Here is a 22309-nt window from a genome sequence, read left to right on the forward strand (position 1 = left end):
TTCCTAATATTCAAAGGTAGTACCAGAATTTCTTAATAGGAGGGCCTCAAGGATGACAATCTAGTTGACAGGAAGAACATTGGAATCTGCACTGCATTTGCTTCACAAGCATACTGTTCTTCCTTACATTTTTTTTTTAGGGTGTCTTGGGATGTTGATCCTCTTTAAGTCAATAGAAAGAAAAGTAAATGAAATGCCATAGCCAATATTAGAGATATATTAATTTAAGTCTTTGTTGCTTTTATATTTTTCTAGGACAAAGAAATCTTCAACAACCAAAAATGAGGTTCATATTTACAAGCCGGTTCTTGGCACTATTTCTTTTTCTACATGTAAGTAAAACAAAATCATCCTAAGCCATGCTAATGAGGAATGCTGAATAAGGAAGAATGTTTTGAGTGTGACTGAATTAGCATTTGCAAGGGTAGGCATTGGTTTCCAGACCCAAAATTAATTTCCTCAAAACCATTATTTTACTTAATATTTTGTTAACAAATCTCCCCTCTGAACTGTCTCTAATTTAAATGAGTGTTTATGGTCTTCCTAGAAATTTGAGCTTTGTTTACTAAACTTTAGCATTGAGACATCTCCATATTATCTTAGAAATTAACATAGACAGTAAATAATGTTCTCAGATAAAACGTTTTTCATGTTGAAAAACATTTTGAATCATAGTTCCAAACTATGATTTGAATTATAGTTTCTGGGCTGTTCAATCCTTTTAAAACATCTGAACTCTTTCAGTCTGGCTAATGATTTCAAATGTATTTTTCATCAAAAACTGACTACGGAATCTTCAAGTCTTTATATACCACTATTATTTCATAACTCTTCTCCAACCTTTTAAATTATGTTTAGTTTATGTAATTCTATATTGTTTTATTCCTAAAAGATTTACCAAGTAACCAGAAACATAATCATCTTATAAAACACTATCAATACCTATTATTTGTGTCAATTTTGCTAACCCACCATCACATCAGCTTCAATAGCACATAAAAGGGAGATGAGTACATTTTACATAAATTAGTGTGGAACTGCCTTGCTCCTTATCCTTTCTATCACATCAGAATAACATTTGCCAATGAATTACAGCTGGCAGCAAAGATCACTCAATATCTCATATTGTCCTACTCACCCACACAAAGCTTGCATAGGGTTCCAGGATTTCCATTGTTTATTAATGTGTATTTATAGGCCTACAAGTTTGTCTAAACTGCTTGTCTTTACGTTACTCAAGAAAAAAATATTACTAGTATTCCATAAATGTTCATTTAATTTGTGAGGCAATTTTTATTTTGTAAAATTATATATCAAATAAATGGTTTATGGGAATGACTGTTAATGCAACCCTTTTGCACCTATTTGGATAATGAATATAACTTATTGTCAGGCTATCTTATCATTTTATCCTATTAAATATTTCTTTGGACAACTTACAGTATAATTTTCTAAAAGTAATCAGTATTTGGAAACTCAGGTTAAAACACTAAACAAAAACTACCATGGAAACTAGTAGAATAATTTGACTGTAAATGCCCAGGCCTTATGTCTTCTATAGATGTAAAAATACAGCTATATATTATTGATATTGTTATTTTTACAGCTCAAATGAAATCCTAAGTGATCTAGTATATTTGAATATTTTTGAATAATCATGTTTCATAAAGGAAATAATTATATTGAAGATGACAAAAGAAAAACTAAAGAAACCACTAAATACTAACAAAATCATTTGAAGATTATCTAATTACTTTTTTACTACCAAAACTATAGATAATTTGTAGTGTGTTAAATAAAGTAGGTCATTTTTATTCAATACTTTTACCTAATGTAATCTATAATTTAAATATTGAAAAAATTTCACATCTTTGCATGAGTCAAGTACAGAAACATTTTAGGGTTTGTGGGCATCTCTTGACCAGCAAGCAAAACTGAACAGGACACTTAAACAGCTTTGTGCTCTCTTTGCTGTGACAGAGAGACATTTGCTACTCTGTCTGTATTTGGATTACATATTTGGATTTGGAGGATTCATGGATAAAACAAAACTGATATGTTAATTTTCTTCAAAACATTTGTTATGTTCACACTGACAAGTCTCAGAGAAAAAATATATTTTTAAATGACAATGTTCCTAATTAATCCAAAATATTACTTTTTAGACAATAGATTATTGTGAAAATACACTATCTATTAAACTCTTTCAACTCGATTTCCATATAGTTTTTATAATATCAGTTTGGGTCACCACCTTCCATTAGTCTCTTTCTGTTAACCATAACCACCCACTCAATTCTTCTCCTTCCTTACTTACTGAAGCATACAGTAAGTTTAGAACAGTGGTGATATAGAGTGAGCTCTCAGAAAAAAAAATGCTAGTAATGATGCTGATGACAACAATTCCAACGACAATAATGAAGACATAAAAAATTAGGTTCTTCAGAGCAGGCGTTACTGTTATTTGTTTACTTAGGTATATTCACCTATTTGCTTCGAATTAACAATATATGCAGTTTTGTTGTTTGTATAATGTAACTAGAATTACACAGTACACCAGCCAGGCATCTGATCATATCTGGAAGAATCAGGGCTAATACTTTTACAACATTGTACTCTGTCCTTTCTTATTTTGAAAAGTATAAGTAACTGAAAAGCAAAAATAATTATTTATATTATCAACATTAAAGATGGTGACATGAAAATCCCATTGGTTACATCAGTTTGTGGATTCTAGGTTTATTTTCTTTTTAGAGCAGTTTTGCCTGTGGCAATCAATAGGAAGCTCTCCCTTCAGCACGGCAGCTTGGGTCTATACACTCAGTGGGCTTGAACTATTGCAGAGATGAACCGTTTATCAAAGTTCCATGAAGAACAGCTCTGTAACTGTCTCTGTACTTCTAGAAACTTCCTGTAACCCAAAAGCAACCTGACTGTCCTACATCACAGTAGGAATTGCATAAGCATATGACCATTTCAAATCAGATTGCTTTCCTCTGGACTTCATGATTAGTGTGGATAAAGTCTAGAATGTAAGCTCCATGAGAGCAGGTGGCTTGCCAGTTTTGTTCATTGCTCAATTTCCAGAACCAGTGCCTGACATGTTAGAGGCACTCAAAGTATTTGTTGACTGAAATAAACAATGATATTTCAGCTGCTGACTACTGCTGTTGGTGGCAGCTTGGTGGTCGTATGTGTGGCGCCATTTACTTGATCCTTTAGGAGTGACATCACATATACGGCAGCTAAACTGCTACATGGGACAACAATTACGAGGTTTGTTTATTTGTTCGTTTGTTGAAAAATCATGTAAGATGGTTTATATGCCAAGCTTTGAACACTGATGTTTATTCAGAAAAACAATATGCCCTCAACATCTCATTTCTATCTGGTTGTGATCATATAATCATATATTTATTTAAACCCCCAAATATGTAGTATAGACATAACACTTATAATAAGTAAGATATGTTAAGTCTCTTACATTGCTTGGTAGTTTCATCTAATCACTACTGGTTTTATTTTGTCTCTGTATTGCTGAAAATAATACCACCTTCCCAGCAATTCTTATTTGTATAAAATTATCAGCAAAAGTTTAACATTTAATAAACTTTATGAAATTTGTATATGTGTTATTTTTTAAGCAGTAGTAATTCCATTATTGGAATCATATATTACATATATATAAGCATACATATACATATATTTATATCTATCTCTATCTATCTATACAGTCAGCCCTCCAAATCCATGGATCATACATCGGTAGATTGAACCAATCTCAGATAGAAAATATTCAAGAAAAAATTGTACTAAAAAAGTACAGACTATTTTTCTTGTTATTATTCCTAAACAATACAGTATAACAACTATTTACATCACATTTACATTGTACTAGGTATAAATAATCTAGGGAAAATTTAAATAAATTGGGAGGATGTACACAGGTTATATGCAAATACCACACTATTTTATATGGAGGACCTAAGCATCCTCAGATTTTGGTATCCACAGGAGGTCCTGTAACCAATCCCCTGAGTATACCAAGAAATGATTGTATATATAAACAGAATGCCCCAATGGGTAGGTTATTTTAGGAAGAAGGTCACTGAGACATTCATCTACTGCTGGGAAAATTCCATCTTCAATGCTCAAATGTGAACCAGACCAGGAACTGACGCAGATGACTACTGCTCATCTGACAACAGAGGTTCTAATTTTTCATTCCTTCAGTGTTGAGACAATCTCTACTGAACCAGCTTTAAACAAGTTCACTGGAGTTTGTTTCAATATTGCAAGAATGACAAGTTGGAAGCTACTTTCATCAGCATAAATTATAACTACTTGTATTCAAACTGTCATATTTCCACTGTTACTGATGTTAAAACTACATTAAAGCAAATAAACATGTAATTTAAAATACAAGCATAGGGTTTTCCACTTGATATCCTTGGACATACTATTTATCCATGGTCTCTATGAAAATCTCTTGGTTGAGTGTCAGTTGCATAAAAAGAGAATTCAGAATGTTACTTTTGGGAAGAAAGCCAGCTTTAAACAAAATATTTTCCAGTGTTTAACATATCTAATACAAGTGACAGAAAAGATTTTTATATGACATCATATTCCATCTAATTTGAAGATGGTGAGAAAAATGGCCCAGAAATTAACGATGTATCAAATTATCATTCTCATATTAACTGAAGATTACTAGAGGCACAAAAGAAGAATCTTAAATAAATGTATAAGCTGAACCAATCATTAATACCTCTATTGTGAAGACATCACGATCCATCCTTTTTTTGATGGTTACCTGATATTTAATTGAATTTTTATAACACACATATTCATACAAATGTTGGGTAATGAACTAAAAAAAGAAGCCTCAACATGGAATCCCCTCAAAATACTCTTTTTTAAAAAGTTTCACAAACCATGTTCCAATTCTATTAGGAATATATAAGAATTTTATGACTGATGATTCTTTATTGTTTATAATTTCTGGTATCGGAAATATGTTTTATATTGTTGATCCCTCTTGCCAGACTGTAACCTGTATGAAAGCAGGATCTATACTTATTTTGTTGAGCACTGTATCCTCAGCATCTGGCACAATGTTGGGCTCATCAAATGTGATCAATATTTGCTGACTGATCTGAAGACTGGGGGGAAGTGTCATATATCAATAGAATTGTGTTCAGCTACATTGGTAAAGGATTTTCACAGTTTTAATCATTTTTGTGGGTTCATTACTTTCTCTTCTGACATAAATTTGAGACATTAAAATTAGACATGAACAAAATGTCTAAAGAGTAGAGTGAACTTTATTCACAATTGGTGTCCATTTGAAGTTATCACAGTAATGTTACAAAAACAATGAATATTCACCCTTCTCTTTGCAAGCTATTTCCACTGGGATGGCTTGCTATCATCTCCAAAACTAATCCAAAATAGGGCTTATTCACCAAGAGGAAGAAGTTTCCCCTAATAACAATTTTCTTTCCAAGCAGCTCTTGTTTCTTGGGAATTATTTTTTTCCCAAATATCTAGGCTAAATATCTGGGCCATTTGACTATTACTGTTTTACATTCCTTGTATTCAAATATGACTTTATGTTTTGATTATTTGAGAAGGTGCTAAGAGTGGCACTTTCTTGTTCTAGCATGGATGAATCTAGTCTAGACAGGCCTTCAACTTCCTGGCTGCCCCCACCTCACCCTGCAACTTTAACCTGTGGACATCTGATGCCTGCTGCATGAGTTTTACTGAAAATTCTCCTTTGACAACCTTCACTGATTAAAAATCTATAAAACGTCTTTGTCATATTATATTATGTTACACTAACACGTTTTAACAATATTAGCTAAAATGTTTTGAACCTTTCATGTTACTGACAATTTGTGTTTATTTTATTGTTCATCTTCACAATATCATAGATGATAAATATTATTCTTATTAGTCTTCTTATTTTACATTTCCTAGGTTGAGGGAACAGACCTAGTGAGACGTTGCTAACCTACTCAAAGTGACGAAACAAGTTTTAACTCTTTTTTGTTACCTGAATATCAGATAATACAGAGTCTCGAAAGCAAAGTTCTGACCTTCTTACCTTCAAACATGCTCCCCCGCTTCAGACAAGATGTTTCCCTCACAATGGCTCATGCATGTCATTTCCAACCTCCAGACTTCTGTGGGAAAGGTCCCTCCATCCCAAAAGCCTTCTGTCTCTCCTATGCCTATGCAGAAACTACATAATTTTATTCAAAGTTCAATTCAAATTCTACCTTGTATCTGTAGCCATCCTGACTGTTTTTGCTCCCTATTCCCTCCAAACTCTGAATTTTGACTGGATTGTGTGCTGGACAGCTTAGCAGTTAGTGATGTGCTGTCATGTCAGACATACACAATGGCATACATGGAAAACAATGAGAATTCACCGTGAAGATCCAGGAATATATATGTCAACTCAATAGGGATGAGTTTTGTTTAGAAACTGGCACATACAGAAGAGTACATAACACCACTTCTGCCATCAATACAATTGGAGAAACTTCAATCTTAGAATTGAAGTTTCAATGGGTATGATAGATATTAAGCAGTATTCTTAACTTCAGAAAAAGGAAAGTCAGTGTATGCTGATGTTTTTAGGTTTCTCAAAAAAAAACAAAAAACAATCTCTATGCAGACCATGCATATTAAAAAGTCACAGATTCCTGAATCACTAAAAACACTGGCCATAGCCACAAAAGAAATTGAAATCTGTATAAACACAAGTTAGAAAGGACAGTATGACAGAGTGATCGTTTCAAACATCCACAGACATATTACCTTTGAAAAACAGAGACTTGTGACGGTAATGATTAACTGAAACTGAAAAAAACTACTGTCAATCTGTACCCAAAATGCAAATGTGCTGATAAAAATATCTAATAAATACACTGATTTTCATTAGGGAAAATAAATTGCCCTGTACAGGTCATCTGCTATTGAAACCAATTTAAGGAGATTATGGTCAATTATGAGGAGCAGAAAACATATTTTGTTTATTCCATGGAATAAATGGGGTAAATTTCTGGCAGTGTACACAGCACCAATAAAATTTAGCTAAAAGAATCAAATAAAAAAGCACATTTATTGAGCTATGTATATTTTTTAATAACATGATTCATGATTCTTAAGAGTAAGGCAAAGTTGATTTAATATTTGTATTTTTTGGAAATCAGATTATTTGTTTTGTTTACTTCTAAACTTTAGAATCATGGTAAAATTAAAACAATTCTAGCTGATAAAGAGGTGTGTGAGTGTGTATGTGTTATCCATTTTCAATAGCAAATGGAAACATGCAAATGTAAGACTTGCAGGTAGAATCTGTAAATGAAATGTAAATACATTTTTAGTTACATATATATGAAAAAAAATTCTACATGGAGACCATGAATAAGTATTGCTTAGAGAAGGAAAAATAAACATTTTCGAAAACTTTTTCATTGTCTCATTTATTTGTGCTCACCCATTCCTCCTGTCTATAAGTAATTGATTTTTCTTTTTAATACAGAACCCAACCACAATTTTTCCTACCAATTCAAATCAAACCTATTCAACAATAGAGCCGGAGCCATTTCTTTATGTCGTAGGACGAAAGAAGATGATGGATGCACAGTACAAATGCTATGAACGAATGAGGCAGTTACCCCCATACCAAGGAGAAGGTAAAAAGAAAGATATATATGAACATATGCTTGAAACACCATTAAAGATATTTTCTTTCATGGTTAAATATGTGTTAAATAATTTTAATTTAATATGCCGGCAGTTTTCACACTGTGGTATGTTTGTGTATTTCATGCAATGGATATGCCTAATTTCTTTGTTCAAGTTCATCTGACTACAGTTTGGCTAACATCTGCCCTCATGATAAAATTACTGCAATAACTCAGTATTCACACCTGGTGAGCAGGAACAATACAGGACTGAGGGAGGGAGCAGACAGGGAAACTGACAGGAAAGGGAATTGGAAAATAGTGGGCAGAGAACTTGCCTGAGGTGGAACCTATCAAACCCTGTCTTGCTTGTATTAATTAGGTAGTACCTTCCCTACCTATGGGTTGTCAATTGGTTGGCAACCCATACTGTTCTTCCACCCTTTCTGGGCCCAGTTTCCAGGAGAATTAGAAAAAGATACCTCCTAGCCAGACATTGTTTGTCTACCACCTTTTCTAGAATCGCTCTTTGTGACTGCCCATATATTTTCAGGTCTGCATATCCTATTAGCTGTAGAGGACCCATAGAAAAACAAAAGGGGAGATGTGATAGGTAAATTCATTGTAACATCCCTTTAAATTCCCCTACTTGTCCCCTGAGGCATTTAGAAAGAGTCAGTAAGATCTTTTACAATCAAATATTTTCTTTTTTTTCAAGACAGAGTCTCACTCTTTCACCCAGGATGATCCTCCCACTTTAGCCTACCGGGCAGTTGGGACTACAGGTGCATGCCACCTTGGCTGGAAAATTTTTGTAATTTTTTGTAGAGATGGGGTTTTGCCGTGTTGTCCATGCTGGTCTCCAACTCCTTGGCTCAAGTGAGCCTCCCAAAGTGCTAGGATTACAGGCCTGAGCCACTGCATCTGGCCTACAACCATGTACATTTTAAGACAACCCAACTTAGTAGGGAAAAAAATGGTTAAATATACTCTGTTACTACACATTCTTTGCTTTCAAATAGTTCAAGTTTTAGTTTGTAGTTCTTATTTTTAGCATTTTCCTTTAAACAAAAACATCAAGTCAACCGAAAGGCAGATACATGTTATTCTTCTGTCTACAGTAGTCTCAGTATTTATCAAGAACTGAACAGGGATTAGATATAACTTTGGCCAGAGGAGAAACCATTTCTTTGAAGCCAATGAGATAATAAAAACACAGAACTGATATTTTCTGAGTTTTCTGAGCATTTTCTTCATTTTTAAAATAATTTTTTTTGAACTTTCTTGAAAGCCTGAATCTGATTCTTTTGAATATCTTTGTAGATGTAAATCTTCATGGTTTGGGGTAGTTTTTGTTTTTGCTTTTGAGAGACAGGGTCTTGCAATCTTTGGGGCTATTTGCTTTTTTGATAGCTCAACTTTGGAACCTTTTACAAAATAGGAATAGAGCCCTGTTTGTCAGTGAGATAATTTGGTCACAGATACGCTATGAATAAAGAATAAATAAAGTTTAGAAACTTTATTTCCAAAATAAATGACTTTGGCTTGTTTGAAATGTAGGTGGCTATGACTGGTGTAGTGAATTCAGCTACATGTAATATTGTCTTGGGATCAACCTTCTCTTATAGTTACATCCACATGGCTTCAATATTAATTTTTTTCTAAATGGCCAGGTCCATATTGCAATCGCACCTGGGATGGATGGCTGTGCTGGGATGACACACCGGCTGGAGTACTGTCCTATCAGCTCTGCCCAGATTATTTTCCAGATTTTGATCCATCAGGTAGATTGTTTATTTTCATTTTATGTTCTTGCTATAAAGCTTTTAGAATTTTCATGGTTTTGAAAAATCAGATACAAAATGTACCTACCTAATCATACTCCACATTTTAGCAGGTTCTGAGGCATTTCCTTAATTGAAATACTACTTAGTTGTCCTTTTTTTTTAAGTTATATTGCTGTCCTTTTTTTTTAAGTTATATTGCTGGTCAGTTGTACATGTTGGTATTAAATTCTGGTTTATAAACATAGCTTTTCTAAAACTCTATGAATATTTTTATTTAAATGTGAGTTTTTAAAAATCTTCAATTGTGTCACTGAAAAGGGGGTAGAAATCTTAGTTACAAAGGAGACCCAGATGCTGAAACTAAATGGATTAGCTACAGGCACAACATAGAAGTCCCTGTTAATGGGTGAAATTTGTTCACGAGAGTAAAGTGAGCCTGAGCCTACAGGGGTTGTTTAAGTGGCTCTAGAATCCCAATTAAAGAAGACAAATGAGTCTACTCCTGAAATAATGTTTGAAAGATGCTTTCTGTGCTTCCTTCAAGAGTAAAAGATCGAATTTGTCCCTGAAAACAAAATTTTACCTCAGTAAGGCAAGATAATAGAAGTGGGATTGCAGAGGACCACTTTTAAAACCAGTGCAGGCCAGCCACTTCTGGGAATTCCCACTGTGATGGAAAAGTTGGGATGTAAAGAAAGAAAGGGCCTTGTGCCAGGTCCTAAACCAGCTACATTCCTGGAATCTCTAACTAAATGCTGTTTGATGATAATCCTTCAGTCCCTTATTGATTCTTCCCAATAAATGATGTTTCATTAATCTTGATTTGACTACATTAGAAGTAACTTGATTGGCACAAAGAGCTGTTGTGCAATTGAGGCTACTAGACCAGTTCCAAAGCAGCAATGGGGCTCTTGTCAAAGTATACATAAATATTGACTACAAGGCAAGGTTTTGTTCAACAAATCAGAGATTTCCAGGCATCGATCCATCTTTTCAGCCTGGTTCTTATATAGAAACCTCTCAGCTGAGGGACAAATTCACTTTAAAAGTATATCTGAAAAATATACATATATTCCAAACTTAAATTATAAATATATATATACACACACCAAACTTAAATTCTTTAGGATTTTATTATTGATCTAATGCTTACATCTTAATGATGTACAAAACACATTAATGAAATGCCAGAGATCTCACTTTGGAAAAAGTCTTTGGTAAAAGACAGATAGTGAAAGAGCAAACAACTGTATTGAAATTAAAAATAGACTGACATTCTAAGGAATATGCTGGAATGTAAAAAGCAAAATTTAACAAAGAAGCATTTACAGCCCCGCACTTAAAGCCAAACAAACAACGTTAATGGCACAAAGCCAAGATGGTCCAAATATGATTTGGGACAATGATTCTCAACCCAGATGTCCTTTCAAAAACTGAAAAAAAAATGGTGAGCTTTAAAAAAATGCAGATGCCTGCCCCCTCTCCAGATCAATAGAATTTGAATCTCAAGGGATAGGATGTCAGAATCTGCAAGTAGTTACTCCATGTGACTCTAGAGTGAGAGAGGCATACCCTACTTTTCATGGGTCAGTCCAAACATAGAGTATTTTAGAGAGAAATAACAATTATCAAAGCACATGTGGAAAGTCTCCAGGCTGTGAGCGAACAACAAGCTGTGGGGAGCGAGTAATGAGGGATGTTTGGTTTGTAAAAGGAAGACCGAGAGCAAACATAATCCTTTCTTCAAATACTGAAAGACTCATGAGGTGAAGGAGGACAAATTCTTGATAGTTGCAAGTTAATGCCAAGAAATGCCTAGATCTAAACTTCAGTTAAAACAAACAAACAAAAAATACCATTTCCTATAGCCTTGTTCATGAGTTGAATGACCTCCTTTTAAGAGTAATATCTCTTTCTGCATACAATATACTTTCCCATATATGGCTACATAACTTCATTAAAACCAAATTATGTTCATTTTATTTTAAAAAACTACTTTTTGCAATATATAAATATGAAATGTGGCCACTTTTAAAAATTGCAAATAGCTTGGAAGGGTTGTAATTGACGAAGAGCATTAGCAAAATCATTGACAAATTTTCAACATCAATTTTTTGTGATTAGTGCTAACCCTTTTCCACACATTGCTAGTGTCCAATAGTGATACTTTAGAGTTTGTCGGCCAGGGCATGGTGGCTCATACCTGTAATCCCAGCACTTTGGGAGGCCGAGGCGGGTGGATCACAAGTTCAGGAGTTCAAGACCAGCCTGGCCAACTAAAACCCTGTCTCTACTAAAAATACAAAAATTAGCTAAATGTGGTGGCAGGTGCCTGTAGTCCCAGCTACTCAGGAGGCTGAGGCAGGAGAATTGCTTGAACTCAGGAGGTGGAAGCTGTAGTGAGCTGAGATCACACCACTGCACTCCAGCCTGGGGACAGAGTGAGACTCTGCCACAAAAAAACAAAACAAAACACTATGGCAGTGTTTTTCAAATATTACCGTATGATTTTGACTTCCACATCTTGTGCTAAAAAAGAAAATAGCCATCTATAAAAGCATTATCTATAGGTATAACAATATTTGCCTTTGTCAACATAGAAAAATGCTTCAAAAACATTTTCCCTGAGAAATTATCAAAGATGTGAAGATTCCAAATACACTTGCAAAATCTCCCTGCATATTATGCCAATCTAGGGTTGCTATTTGATCTCTCAGACCATAAACATATTGCATGGGTGCTTTGAAGAACTAAAGAATATCTGAATAACTCAGATTAAATTTGGCCAGTATATTCATTTTAATGTTTACTTGCTGATTATTTTTATATTATTTAATTCAACATAATTTTTTCTTTCAGTTGCTTGGCTAATTGAGAGGTTAGAATTTAAATATTATCTTGTTGCCAACAACATTACCTAAAATTCTTTACATCACTGGAATGAAATATAGATAACCTTGATCACTTATGAGATTTCCAGTTCCAAATTAGAATACTGTAGACCAGTATTATAATACAAATGAGAGGATTTTTTTAGACAACAATTCAACTAAATTCTAACTTTATTTAAGTGCCATTTCAGTTGTTTGCTAACAATATACTAGTTTTACAATGTGTTTATCCTACTGGTAATAATGTCTTGATAAATATTATTTCACCATTCTGACCACTTTTTACTCCCAATATATATTGTTGTGATTTCCCAGTCTCATGCACTTTACCCAGAATCTCAGATACATACTAAGTTAATAATTAAGCAAATACAGAACAAAGCAAAATATAGAAAACAAAAAAATAAGTTTTCTTACTTATTTTTAAGATAGAGCACTTGATGTAGGGTCTGCCATATAGTAAGTTATCAAATGTTATTTTTAAAAATTATAGCAGTTGCTATCATGGCCTAATATTTTAGTGTGAATTTCAGCAAAGAGATCATGAGTCATCCCCATGAGAACTTATTATTTCTATCAATTTTGGAACTTCACTTTGTACTGATACATATATACTGCCTTAAAAATTAAAATTCAAAAAGTACCAAGGCTTTATCATACTGTAACCAGCACTGGATATATCACACAAAAATAACTGAAAAAATAATAAGCCTGATGGGAAGCAGCAGGCACCACAAAGCAAGCACTTGGAAAGGTTCTTTCTCAGGGTTCAAAGAAAGTCTTCTTGTCCTTTTCCTCCAGAAAATTTTTAGTCTAAGTAGAACTGTTAACCTCAGTGAGCAACCCCAGAAGCCTGGTAAGATGCCAGGCTTTCCTCCTCTTTGCTAAGCATCAATTAAAAAAAAAATGGGCCAAACCAGTGTAATCTTTTCTTTCTATGCCAAATCCAACTTCCAGGTGCCATTTGCATCATCTTATTTTCTCACCTACATCTGCATCTTAACAATAAGGGCTTGGCTCTTGTCTTCTCTTTGACCACCTAATACATTGCCACAGAAATAAGAGGTTTAATTAGTGCTTAATAGCTCTGCAATAGATTTGGAATCAAATAGACTCAGATTTGATTCCTGACCTCACTACCTTCTAGTTAGGGAAGGAAAATTTACTTATATATAAAATGGGAAAACAATATTCACTTCAAAGTGTCATCATTAACGTTAAAGAAGATAATTCTGCTAAGTGTTCAGCACAGTGCCTGGCCCCCATTTAATATGCCAATCCAGCTGAGTTAAGAATTTCATTAACTAGCATCTATGAGGTATTTTAATAAGTAAATAGTAAAAACTAAAGCCTGGATTCCTATACATTTTCTGTGGGATGAAGAGAGATTATTCAAATGAAATCTCTTGAGAGGCAGAAAAATGACCGTTTGACATATCCCTTAGTTGTGGACTTCTTTGTTCTATTTGATTTAACTATATGGGATTGGGAAGATTTGGCCATTTGATCCAAAAACTACTGTTTTATACAGTTAATCTAATGAAGAAACATTGCAAATAAATAAAGAAAGGTATGGTCTTGTTCTTCTCCAGTAGTTTCCATCTATAATCTTTTTAATGTCTTTTTATAATTTTTTAATGTCTTAAAAATTACGAGGTATTTTTTTCGTATGTTTGTTAGCTGCATAAATATCTTCTTTTGAAAAGTGTCTGTTCATATCCTTTGCCCACTTTTTGATGGGCTGTTTGTTTTTCTCTTGTAAACTTGCTTTAGTTCTTTGTAGATTAGATTCTGGATATTAGCCCTTTGTCAGATGGGTAGCTTGAAAAAATTTGTTCCCATTATGTTGGTTGCCAGTTCACGCTAATGATTGTTTCTTTTGCGGTGCAGAACCTCTTAAGTTTAATTAGATCCCATTTGTCTGTTTTGGCTTTTGTTGCCATTGCTTTTGGTGCTCATCATCCCTTGCCATTAGAGAAATGCAAATCAAAACCACATTGAGACACCACCTCATGCCAGTTAGAAAGGCAATCGTTAAAAAATCTGGAGACAACAGATGCTAGAAAGGATGTGGAGAAACAGGAACACTTTTACACTGTTGATGACAGTGTAAATTAGTTCAACCATTGTGGAAGACAGTGTGGCAATTACTCAAGGATCTAGAAATAGAAATACCATTTGACCCAGCAATCCTATTACTGGGTATATACCCAAAGGATTATATATTGTTCTATTATAAAGACACATGCACATGTATATTCACTGCAGCACTGTTTACAATAGCAAAGACCTGGAGCCAATCCAAATGCCCATCAATGATAGACTGGATAAAGAAAATGTGGCACATGTATACCATGGAATACTATGCAGCCATAAAAAAAGGATGAATTCATGTCCTTTGCAGGGACATGGATGAATCTGGAAACCATCATTCTCAGCAAACTGACACAAGAACAGAATACCAAACACCGCATGTTCTCACTTATAGGTGGGTGTTGAATAATGAGAACACATGGACACAGGGAGGGGATCATCACACACTGGGGTCTGTTGGGGACTGGGGCGCTAGGGGAGGGATAGTTGTGGGTGGGGAGATTGGGGAGGGATAACATTGGGAGAAATACCTAATGTAGGTGATAGGGGGATGGATGCAGCAAACCACCATTGCATGTGTATACCTACATAACAATCCTGCAAGATCTGCATATGTACCCCAGAACTTCAAGTATTTTATATATATATATATATAAAATTCTTAAAAATTATGAGGTAGAATATAGGTAGCACTCATATTGGAGTAGTCTGACCCATCCATGTCTTTGGATCTAAATCATCCTGGTTCAATCTCAGTGGCTTTTCAAGCTCCTTGACTCCTCTCACTGTCTGCTTTGAATTTTTAAATTGAAGATAGGAATGGCTATTTCGCATGGCTTTGCTAAAGATAAAATGAGACAATGCATATTGACACACTTTGTATAATACATGATTCGTAGTAGTCTCTAGTGACATATTCACATTAAAGTTCTATAAAGTGATTAACATGTTGGAATGGCTTTTAAGCTTTATTATTTTTCCTTCTTGGGATTTTGAGATATTAATGTAATAACTATTATGTTTCATTAACAGAAAAGGCTACAAAATACTGTGATGAAAAAGGTGTTTGGTTTAAACATCCTGAAAACAATCGAACCTGGTCCAACTATACTATGTGCAATGCTTTCACTCCTGAGAAACTGCAGGTAGGTTCTACTTCACATTTCACAATTAGGTGAGAATGTCATTATTTGTACAAAGAAATGAATGCATAACTGTAAAATATCTGCTACCAAGAAGTCAACGGATTTTGTGGAAGGAAATCATATGATAATTGGTAAATTTTAGGGAATCTCTAGAGTAGCATCAGCGAAAATGACATTTCGCATCTTGGTTGGTACTCAGAATTAAGAGTCAATTGAAGTTCTGTGAGCATACAGAATCCGACCATTTATGGCAGGGGGATAAGTGTCCATAGAACAGATGAAAGGATTCCCAATGATGCCAGAAAGTAAACAACATTTCAACGGACTCTCTAGCATCCTCTATTCTTAGAAGAGTTTCAAAACTACAGATTTTTCCACAAGTCATAAATAACATGCTTCCCTTGTTTTGGCCATGACCTTAGTTTTTACTATAAGGCATAGAAAGAACTCCTAAAGTGGAGCATCTCATCAGCCCATTGATACAGGTATGGCTGTTTAGATCATTTTCAGTGAAAGTTCATTCTTATTTGTTAGAATTTGCATTTTACTGGCTGTTAAATATTTTGAATATTATCTCTGCTTAGAAAAATTCATCTAAGAAAATGGGGGGCAGAGAATAGATACTCTTTCTTCCTCAGATGCATCAAAAATCTGAAAAGTTCACTAAGTCTACAACCAGCCTTCTCACCCCACAGATCTGGGAGTTGCAGTTGGTCAATGTTTAGTTGTGCAGGGTGTTTCTAAGCAACCCAGCTGACTTTAACATAAATCTACTGTTTCCTTCAAAGATAGGCTTATATACTAAATAATTATTCAGTTGAAAGCTAAGTGCTTTTGTCTGTTATTCAGATGCTTTCAGGGTGCAGAAAAGTTTTCTTTTATTAAAAACAAAACAAATAACAAAAACAAATGAACAAATAGCTTAGAGACCAGTTGAATAGGAGGGACACCTCATCACAAGCACAGGCTAAGGGCACCACAGCCAGTTATCTCTTTACAAATGGTTTAGTCACCCTGAGAATCAGATATGTATCTACACCCTAATGGAGAGCTGTTAAAAAAGTCTGATTAATAAGCTATATCACAGAGTAGGGAATTTTCCAAATGAGTAATGATTATGATGTTACAGAAAAAAATTATAATCACGTTAACTGAATGATTGAAAATAGTGCAAGTCAAAATCATTCTTAGTGCTGTCAATGGCCTTCTAACACACACTGGCCACATCTAAGAAGGAAATAATTTAAAGAAGAAATGCTCCTCTCTAGGCACCTAATATAATGATCAAAATGCTTTCCACAAATCTTCTATATAAATATAGTCACATTAAAATTTGAAGAAACCAACTTAGAATTCATTTTTAAAAAAACTCAACCTTGAGAATGACACAAATATGGCAACTATTATGAGTTGCTGATTTAATCTTATACATTTAGACAACTGTATTTCAGAAAAACAAATATTTTTAAAAGGAGTACTCCGGAAGCAATTAAAAATATGAATTAAGTTATATACATTTTTCTTAGAAATAAAGTCTGCAAAGATTTTTTAAAGACAGAAGAGGGGGTGCAGATATATATCCAAATTAAAAACAGTATTTTAAGGGGAAAGACTGTTCTACATAGCAAACTATTTTGAAATAAGAACTTTTAGAAAATGCCACTCCTGATATTGTCTACTAGTGAACTTAGAAAAATAGTCAGAAGATGAATTACTGGGAGAAAAGATAGGAGGTGAATGTTTGTATGTGTGTCTGTATTCTTTTTTTAAGATTCCTAAATTCCTCCCAAGAAAGATATCTCAAGATTTTATCAGCTCCAATTATAAACCAACTATTCTAACTTTATTAACATTCCCTTAAAGGGTAAAAAGTGCTATTAGGAGAATGGTATCAACAATGAAAATGCCAAAAAATATGGAATGTCTGGTCAAATGATGCAATAGGCACAACTTAGGAGAAGCTAATTAATCTATTTAAAAATTTTAAGGTCTAGAAAAGGAATGTTCATTTTAGGACAGCAATAATGCACATAATCAACAAAGGGCTCTGAACAGTTCGAATGCATTTTAGCAGAATTAGTGACTCTTCCTAAGGAAGTTGACAAGAATCAAATATTCAAGGACATATAAATGCCACATTTATTCCAGGAAGTCAAAGAACTTCATAAAAGTTATTCAACTTATCTACACTACATTTGCATTCATACCAAGACCCAACAAACTGTGGAAGGAACTTAAGACCAAAAGTCAAGAGATTCAAGTACAGCTACAAAATAATACACAAATTATGCTTCACTAAGAAAAACAGCAAGTGAAAACAAAATCCCTAGTTGCTATAGATTCAAGTCTACTTCAATTATAACTGATGAGATTGGCTAAATAATAAAAAATGTAAAGGCTAGTGTCAAAATAGAATGAGAGTAAGAGAGAGAGAGAAAGAAGACCAAAAACATAGAAACAGACAAAGAGAAACAGAGAGAGAAGACAGAGAGAGATGGGTGACTGGATCAATCTCTCCTTTCTCTGTGATAAAATTATATTATAAGGAAAGGAAAGATTGTGATGACTAGGAAAAAGATGGTATGACATCACGCATTTTATGAAGACATTCTTCCAAGCCAACATAATGTTATAGGAGAATAAATAAAATTAACCATGATTGTGAAAAAGAGAACTATCAAATGGCTGCCAAGGGGAAAGGTTTCAGCTTCAACCAACTAAATACTAATGATATCATTTTAAACAAAGGCACAGAAACCAGCCTCCACAGTCTCTGCACCCTCTATATATACTGACAGTCAGGACAGTTTGGAAAGTGGATTATTATTCTGCCAGTTCTGTGGTATAAAATTAGGCATCCACTGTCTAAAAGATTCCAGAAGTTAAAACCTACCAGGATTGTTTACTGGGCTTAGGGATGATAATTTTTAATGCACTTAAAACTACTTCTGAAATATATTTTTGAATAATCTCAAGGAACTTTATATTATTATTGAAATTGACATGATAATTTTTAATGCATTTAAAACTACTTCATGCTCATCATCACTGGTCATTAGAGAAATGAAAATCAAAACCACATTGAGATACCACCTCACGCCAGTTAGAAAGGTGATCATTAAAAAATCTGGAGACAACAGATGCTGGAGAAGATGTGGAGAAATAGGAATGCTTTTACACTGTTGGTGGCAGTGTAAATTAGTTCAACCATTGTGGAAGACAGTATGGGAATTCCTCAAGGATCTAGAACTAGAAATACCATTTGATCCAGCAATCCTATTACTGAGTATATACCCAAAGGATTATAAATTGTTCTATTATAAACACACATGCACATATATGTTCACTGCAGCACTGTTTACAATAGAAAAGACTTGGAACCAATCCAAATGCCCATCAATGATAGACTAGATAAAGAAAATGTGGCACATAAATACCATGGACTACTATGCAGCCACAAAAGAGGATGAGTTCATGTCCTTTGCAGGGACATGGATGAATCTGGAAACCATCATTCTCAGCAAACTGACACAAGAACAGAAAACCAAACATCACATGTTCTCACTCATAAGTGGTTGTTGAACAATGAGAACACATGGACACAGGGAGGGAAACATCACACACTGGGGCCTGTTGGGGGTGAGGGGGGCCAGGGGAGGAAGAGCAGAGAGTGGGGGGATTGGGGAGGGATAACATTAGGAGAAATACCTAATGTAGGTGATGGTGGGGATGGATGCCGCAAACCGTCCTGGCATGTGTATACCTATGTAACAATCCTGCAAGGTCTGCATATGTACCCCAGAACTTAGTGCATAATAAAAAAAAAAGGAAAGAAAAAACTACTTCTGAAATATATTTTTGAATCTCAAGGGTCATTATTCTTTGAAAATCACAATTTATTTTCATAACATGAATAAAGATAAACATAATTTCATTCTCTGAAATATTTGTTACAATTGTAGTAGGTTTTTAAAAGGAGGAAAACATTTGTTGATTTACACATATTTAGAAATAGAAACAATTTTCTCTCTGATAAATCATTCATTAATTTTTTTTGTGTTTTTACTTTTTGTTGTCCAGAATGCATTCGTCCTGTACTATTTGGCTATCGTGGGTCATTCTTTATCAATTTTCACCTTAGTGATTTCCCTGGGGATTTTCGTGTTTTTCAAGTAAGTACACTTACAACATCTGCTCTTTATTTCCTCCTTAAAATTACAGAAATAAATGGTGAATTCTGCAAGGTGGAGGTGGGGAAGGGTCTTCAGCAAATTACAAGCAATATGCAATATTAGGACTCATGAAGTAGTAAGAAAAATGAAATGAATTTTTTAACCCTTTTTTGGGGGAGAACAGGATAAATTTATATCATTTCCAAAAGCACTATGCCTCAAGGCTTCCCAAAATAAGACAGTCCTGTGAACCTATAAGCACACTGTTGTAATATGGTAAAGGTTCCTTTTACTATGGGTAAGTTTCTGTTGAGGGTGGAGGAGAGGATATTCCACCTTCTTTTACCCCCACTCTAATTTTTAGAGACCATAGCCACAAATCGACATATACCCTGCTTAATTATTACTTGCTAGCATTTGTAAAACTAAGGAATAAGCAAGCATATCAGAGCATGTTTCTGCAAAACCTAATTTAAATAATGCTTTTCTTTAGGTTTTATGGTACACAATTATGCTAGAAAGCAAAATATGAAAAAACACACAAGGAACAACTTGAATACTTTATCTTGTCATCTTAGGTGAATATAAAATAGGATATTTACAGGTAATGGTACATTTAAGTTAGAAACTGTTATATATGCTTTCATCACAATAAATCCTAGTGAAAATAAAGCAGTCATAACATTGTCCTAAGCTGGTTTTCTGAAGTATATTCACAAATGTAGATTCAGAGTAAGCCACATGTGTATTTTTTCTAGACACACTACATTTCAGTAAATATGTCAGAAACTGAAGTAAATTGGATAAAAATGAAATAATACATGTAAGGTGTCTGGATTCATGTCTGACACATAAGTGAAATATGTGTTTGATATCATTATTATTGTTATTATAGTTATTATTAGAAGCAATGATAGTCATGGTAGTATCATAGAAATGATAAACAAAAGCCCTTTTGTAGACTCAGATGACAAACAATCATCCACACTTAAAAAATGCGATATGTGATTAAATGTACAGTGATTCACATATAGAATGGGGGGGAGAATATATATGTATTTATCACTACTAAACTATATACTTAAAATGGTAAAGATGGTAAACTATACATCTATACTTAACTTCAATAAAAAAATAAATTTAAAAAACAGAATAATAGAATCTTAATTTGATTTTTGTTAAAATATTGTCAGGATAATACTAAGGAAAGTTAAACCAAGGGGAGAATAATCACCTGTAAATACATCCTTAGCACAAGTGCTATGCTTTTTTCCTTCATCATTTTTCAATCTTTGTCTGTATCTTAGTCAAGATTCTTATATGGACTAAGCAATAGAATTGAATAGTAATTTTTCAACTGAATAGCAAATGATAGCATAAGCAAACAGACAATGAGCTCTTTCCATAAATGATTTAACGGGAGAAAGACTGATAAACAAAGTAAACAGACATGAAGTATTAATTACTCAAATTAGAATAGAAGAGTACTTTCAGTGATAATGATCAGAATACAGTAATCACATAACATGATTAATCTTGGAATATCTTCATTTTTCAGTTGCACTTTATTAGGGCAAACAAATACATCATCATGGTTCTCAAACAACTTTTAAGATATGCCACTAAAGTATATTTTTAAAATTTTTTAAATATAATCATAAAAAATTGAAAGAAAAATTCCCTAAATTTGTAATCATGCAACTAATTGTAGTCAGGACTTTAAAGGTAATAATGTCAAAAGGTTATTTTTTAGTTCCTTATTTCTCCAGTCACTTAAATAAGTGAGGAGATGTAAGAGCCAAATCAGTGAAGAAATTAAGAATATTTTTCAATGATCATTTATATATCAAGCTATATTGAAGACGGGTGTGTAAAAGTGCAGCACATGGGCAAAGTAGAAAATTTCTCAACTCCAGTTAGTTCCAAAGCAAAATGATTCTGATTGAACCATTGAGAGAGTGTGGGGCAGATTGCCTAGAAATCACCCAGCTTTGCCCTACTGTCTCTCAGTTCTAAGAACCCATGAAACAGCAACTTAAATCTGGAGAAGAAAAACAAGTCTTACTGATTTATCATCTGAGTCTAATAATGAGAAGAAATAAACTGAAATAGCTGGTTCTTCAGAGCAGACACAAGAGACGCATACTGAGATGCCAAATACTTAAACCCAAAAAAGCTATAAAATTTTTATACTTGTTTTCAATCATATCTTAAACCTTACCCAAACTAAAAATATCAAGGGCATCTGTTTTCTTAAAATTTAACAACTATGTCCTTGACCCTTTCATCTTTTTTTATATTTGAATTCCAGAAACATTAAAAGTGATTGTGGAAGTAGAAAATAATACTGATCTATCACTGGAATTTTTTTGTGAATTAGCAAATTTGTTCCAGAATTTATTTTCAAATACTCTACATCACCTGTAAGATCTTTACTGCACATTACAATAGAAGGTTTCATAATTTATGCACTTAAATGGCATCATCTGTGTGCAACCTGAACAAAAAATATCATCACTC

At 33.9% G+C, this 22309-nt stretch overlaps 1 protein-coding gene across 1 annotated transcript in view; it reads left to right on the forward strand.

Moving 5' to 3' along the window:
* Window positions 1-281: 281 nt before the first annotated feature.
* CALCR (calcitonin receptor) overlaps window positions 282-22309 on the forward strand; it is a 69846-nt gene continuing 47818 nt past the window's right edge. Inside the window, exons 1-5 of the mRNA XM_012450900.1 lie at window positions 282-332; window positions 7556-7709; window positions 9374-9484; window positions 15505-15617; window positions 19698-19789. Of these exons, the coding sequence (XP_012306323.1) occupies window positions 282-332; window positions 7556-7709; window positions 9374-9484; window positions 15505-15617; window positions 19698-19789 (521 nt within the window). The remainder of the gene's footprint in view (window positions 333-7555; window positions 7710-9373; window positions 9485-15504; window positions 15618-19697; window positions 19790-22309) is intronic.

This window comes from Aotus nancymaae, unplaced genomic scaffold (genome assembly GCF_030222135.1).
Source record: "Aotus nancymaae isolate 86718 unplaced genomic scaffold, 86718_ANA_hifiasm-v0.15.2.pri h1tg000025l, whole genome shotgun sequence".
NCBI lineage: Eukaryota > Metazoa > Chordata > Mammalia > Primates > Aotidae > Aotus > Aotus nancymaae.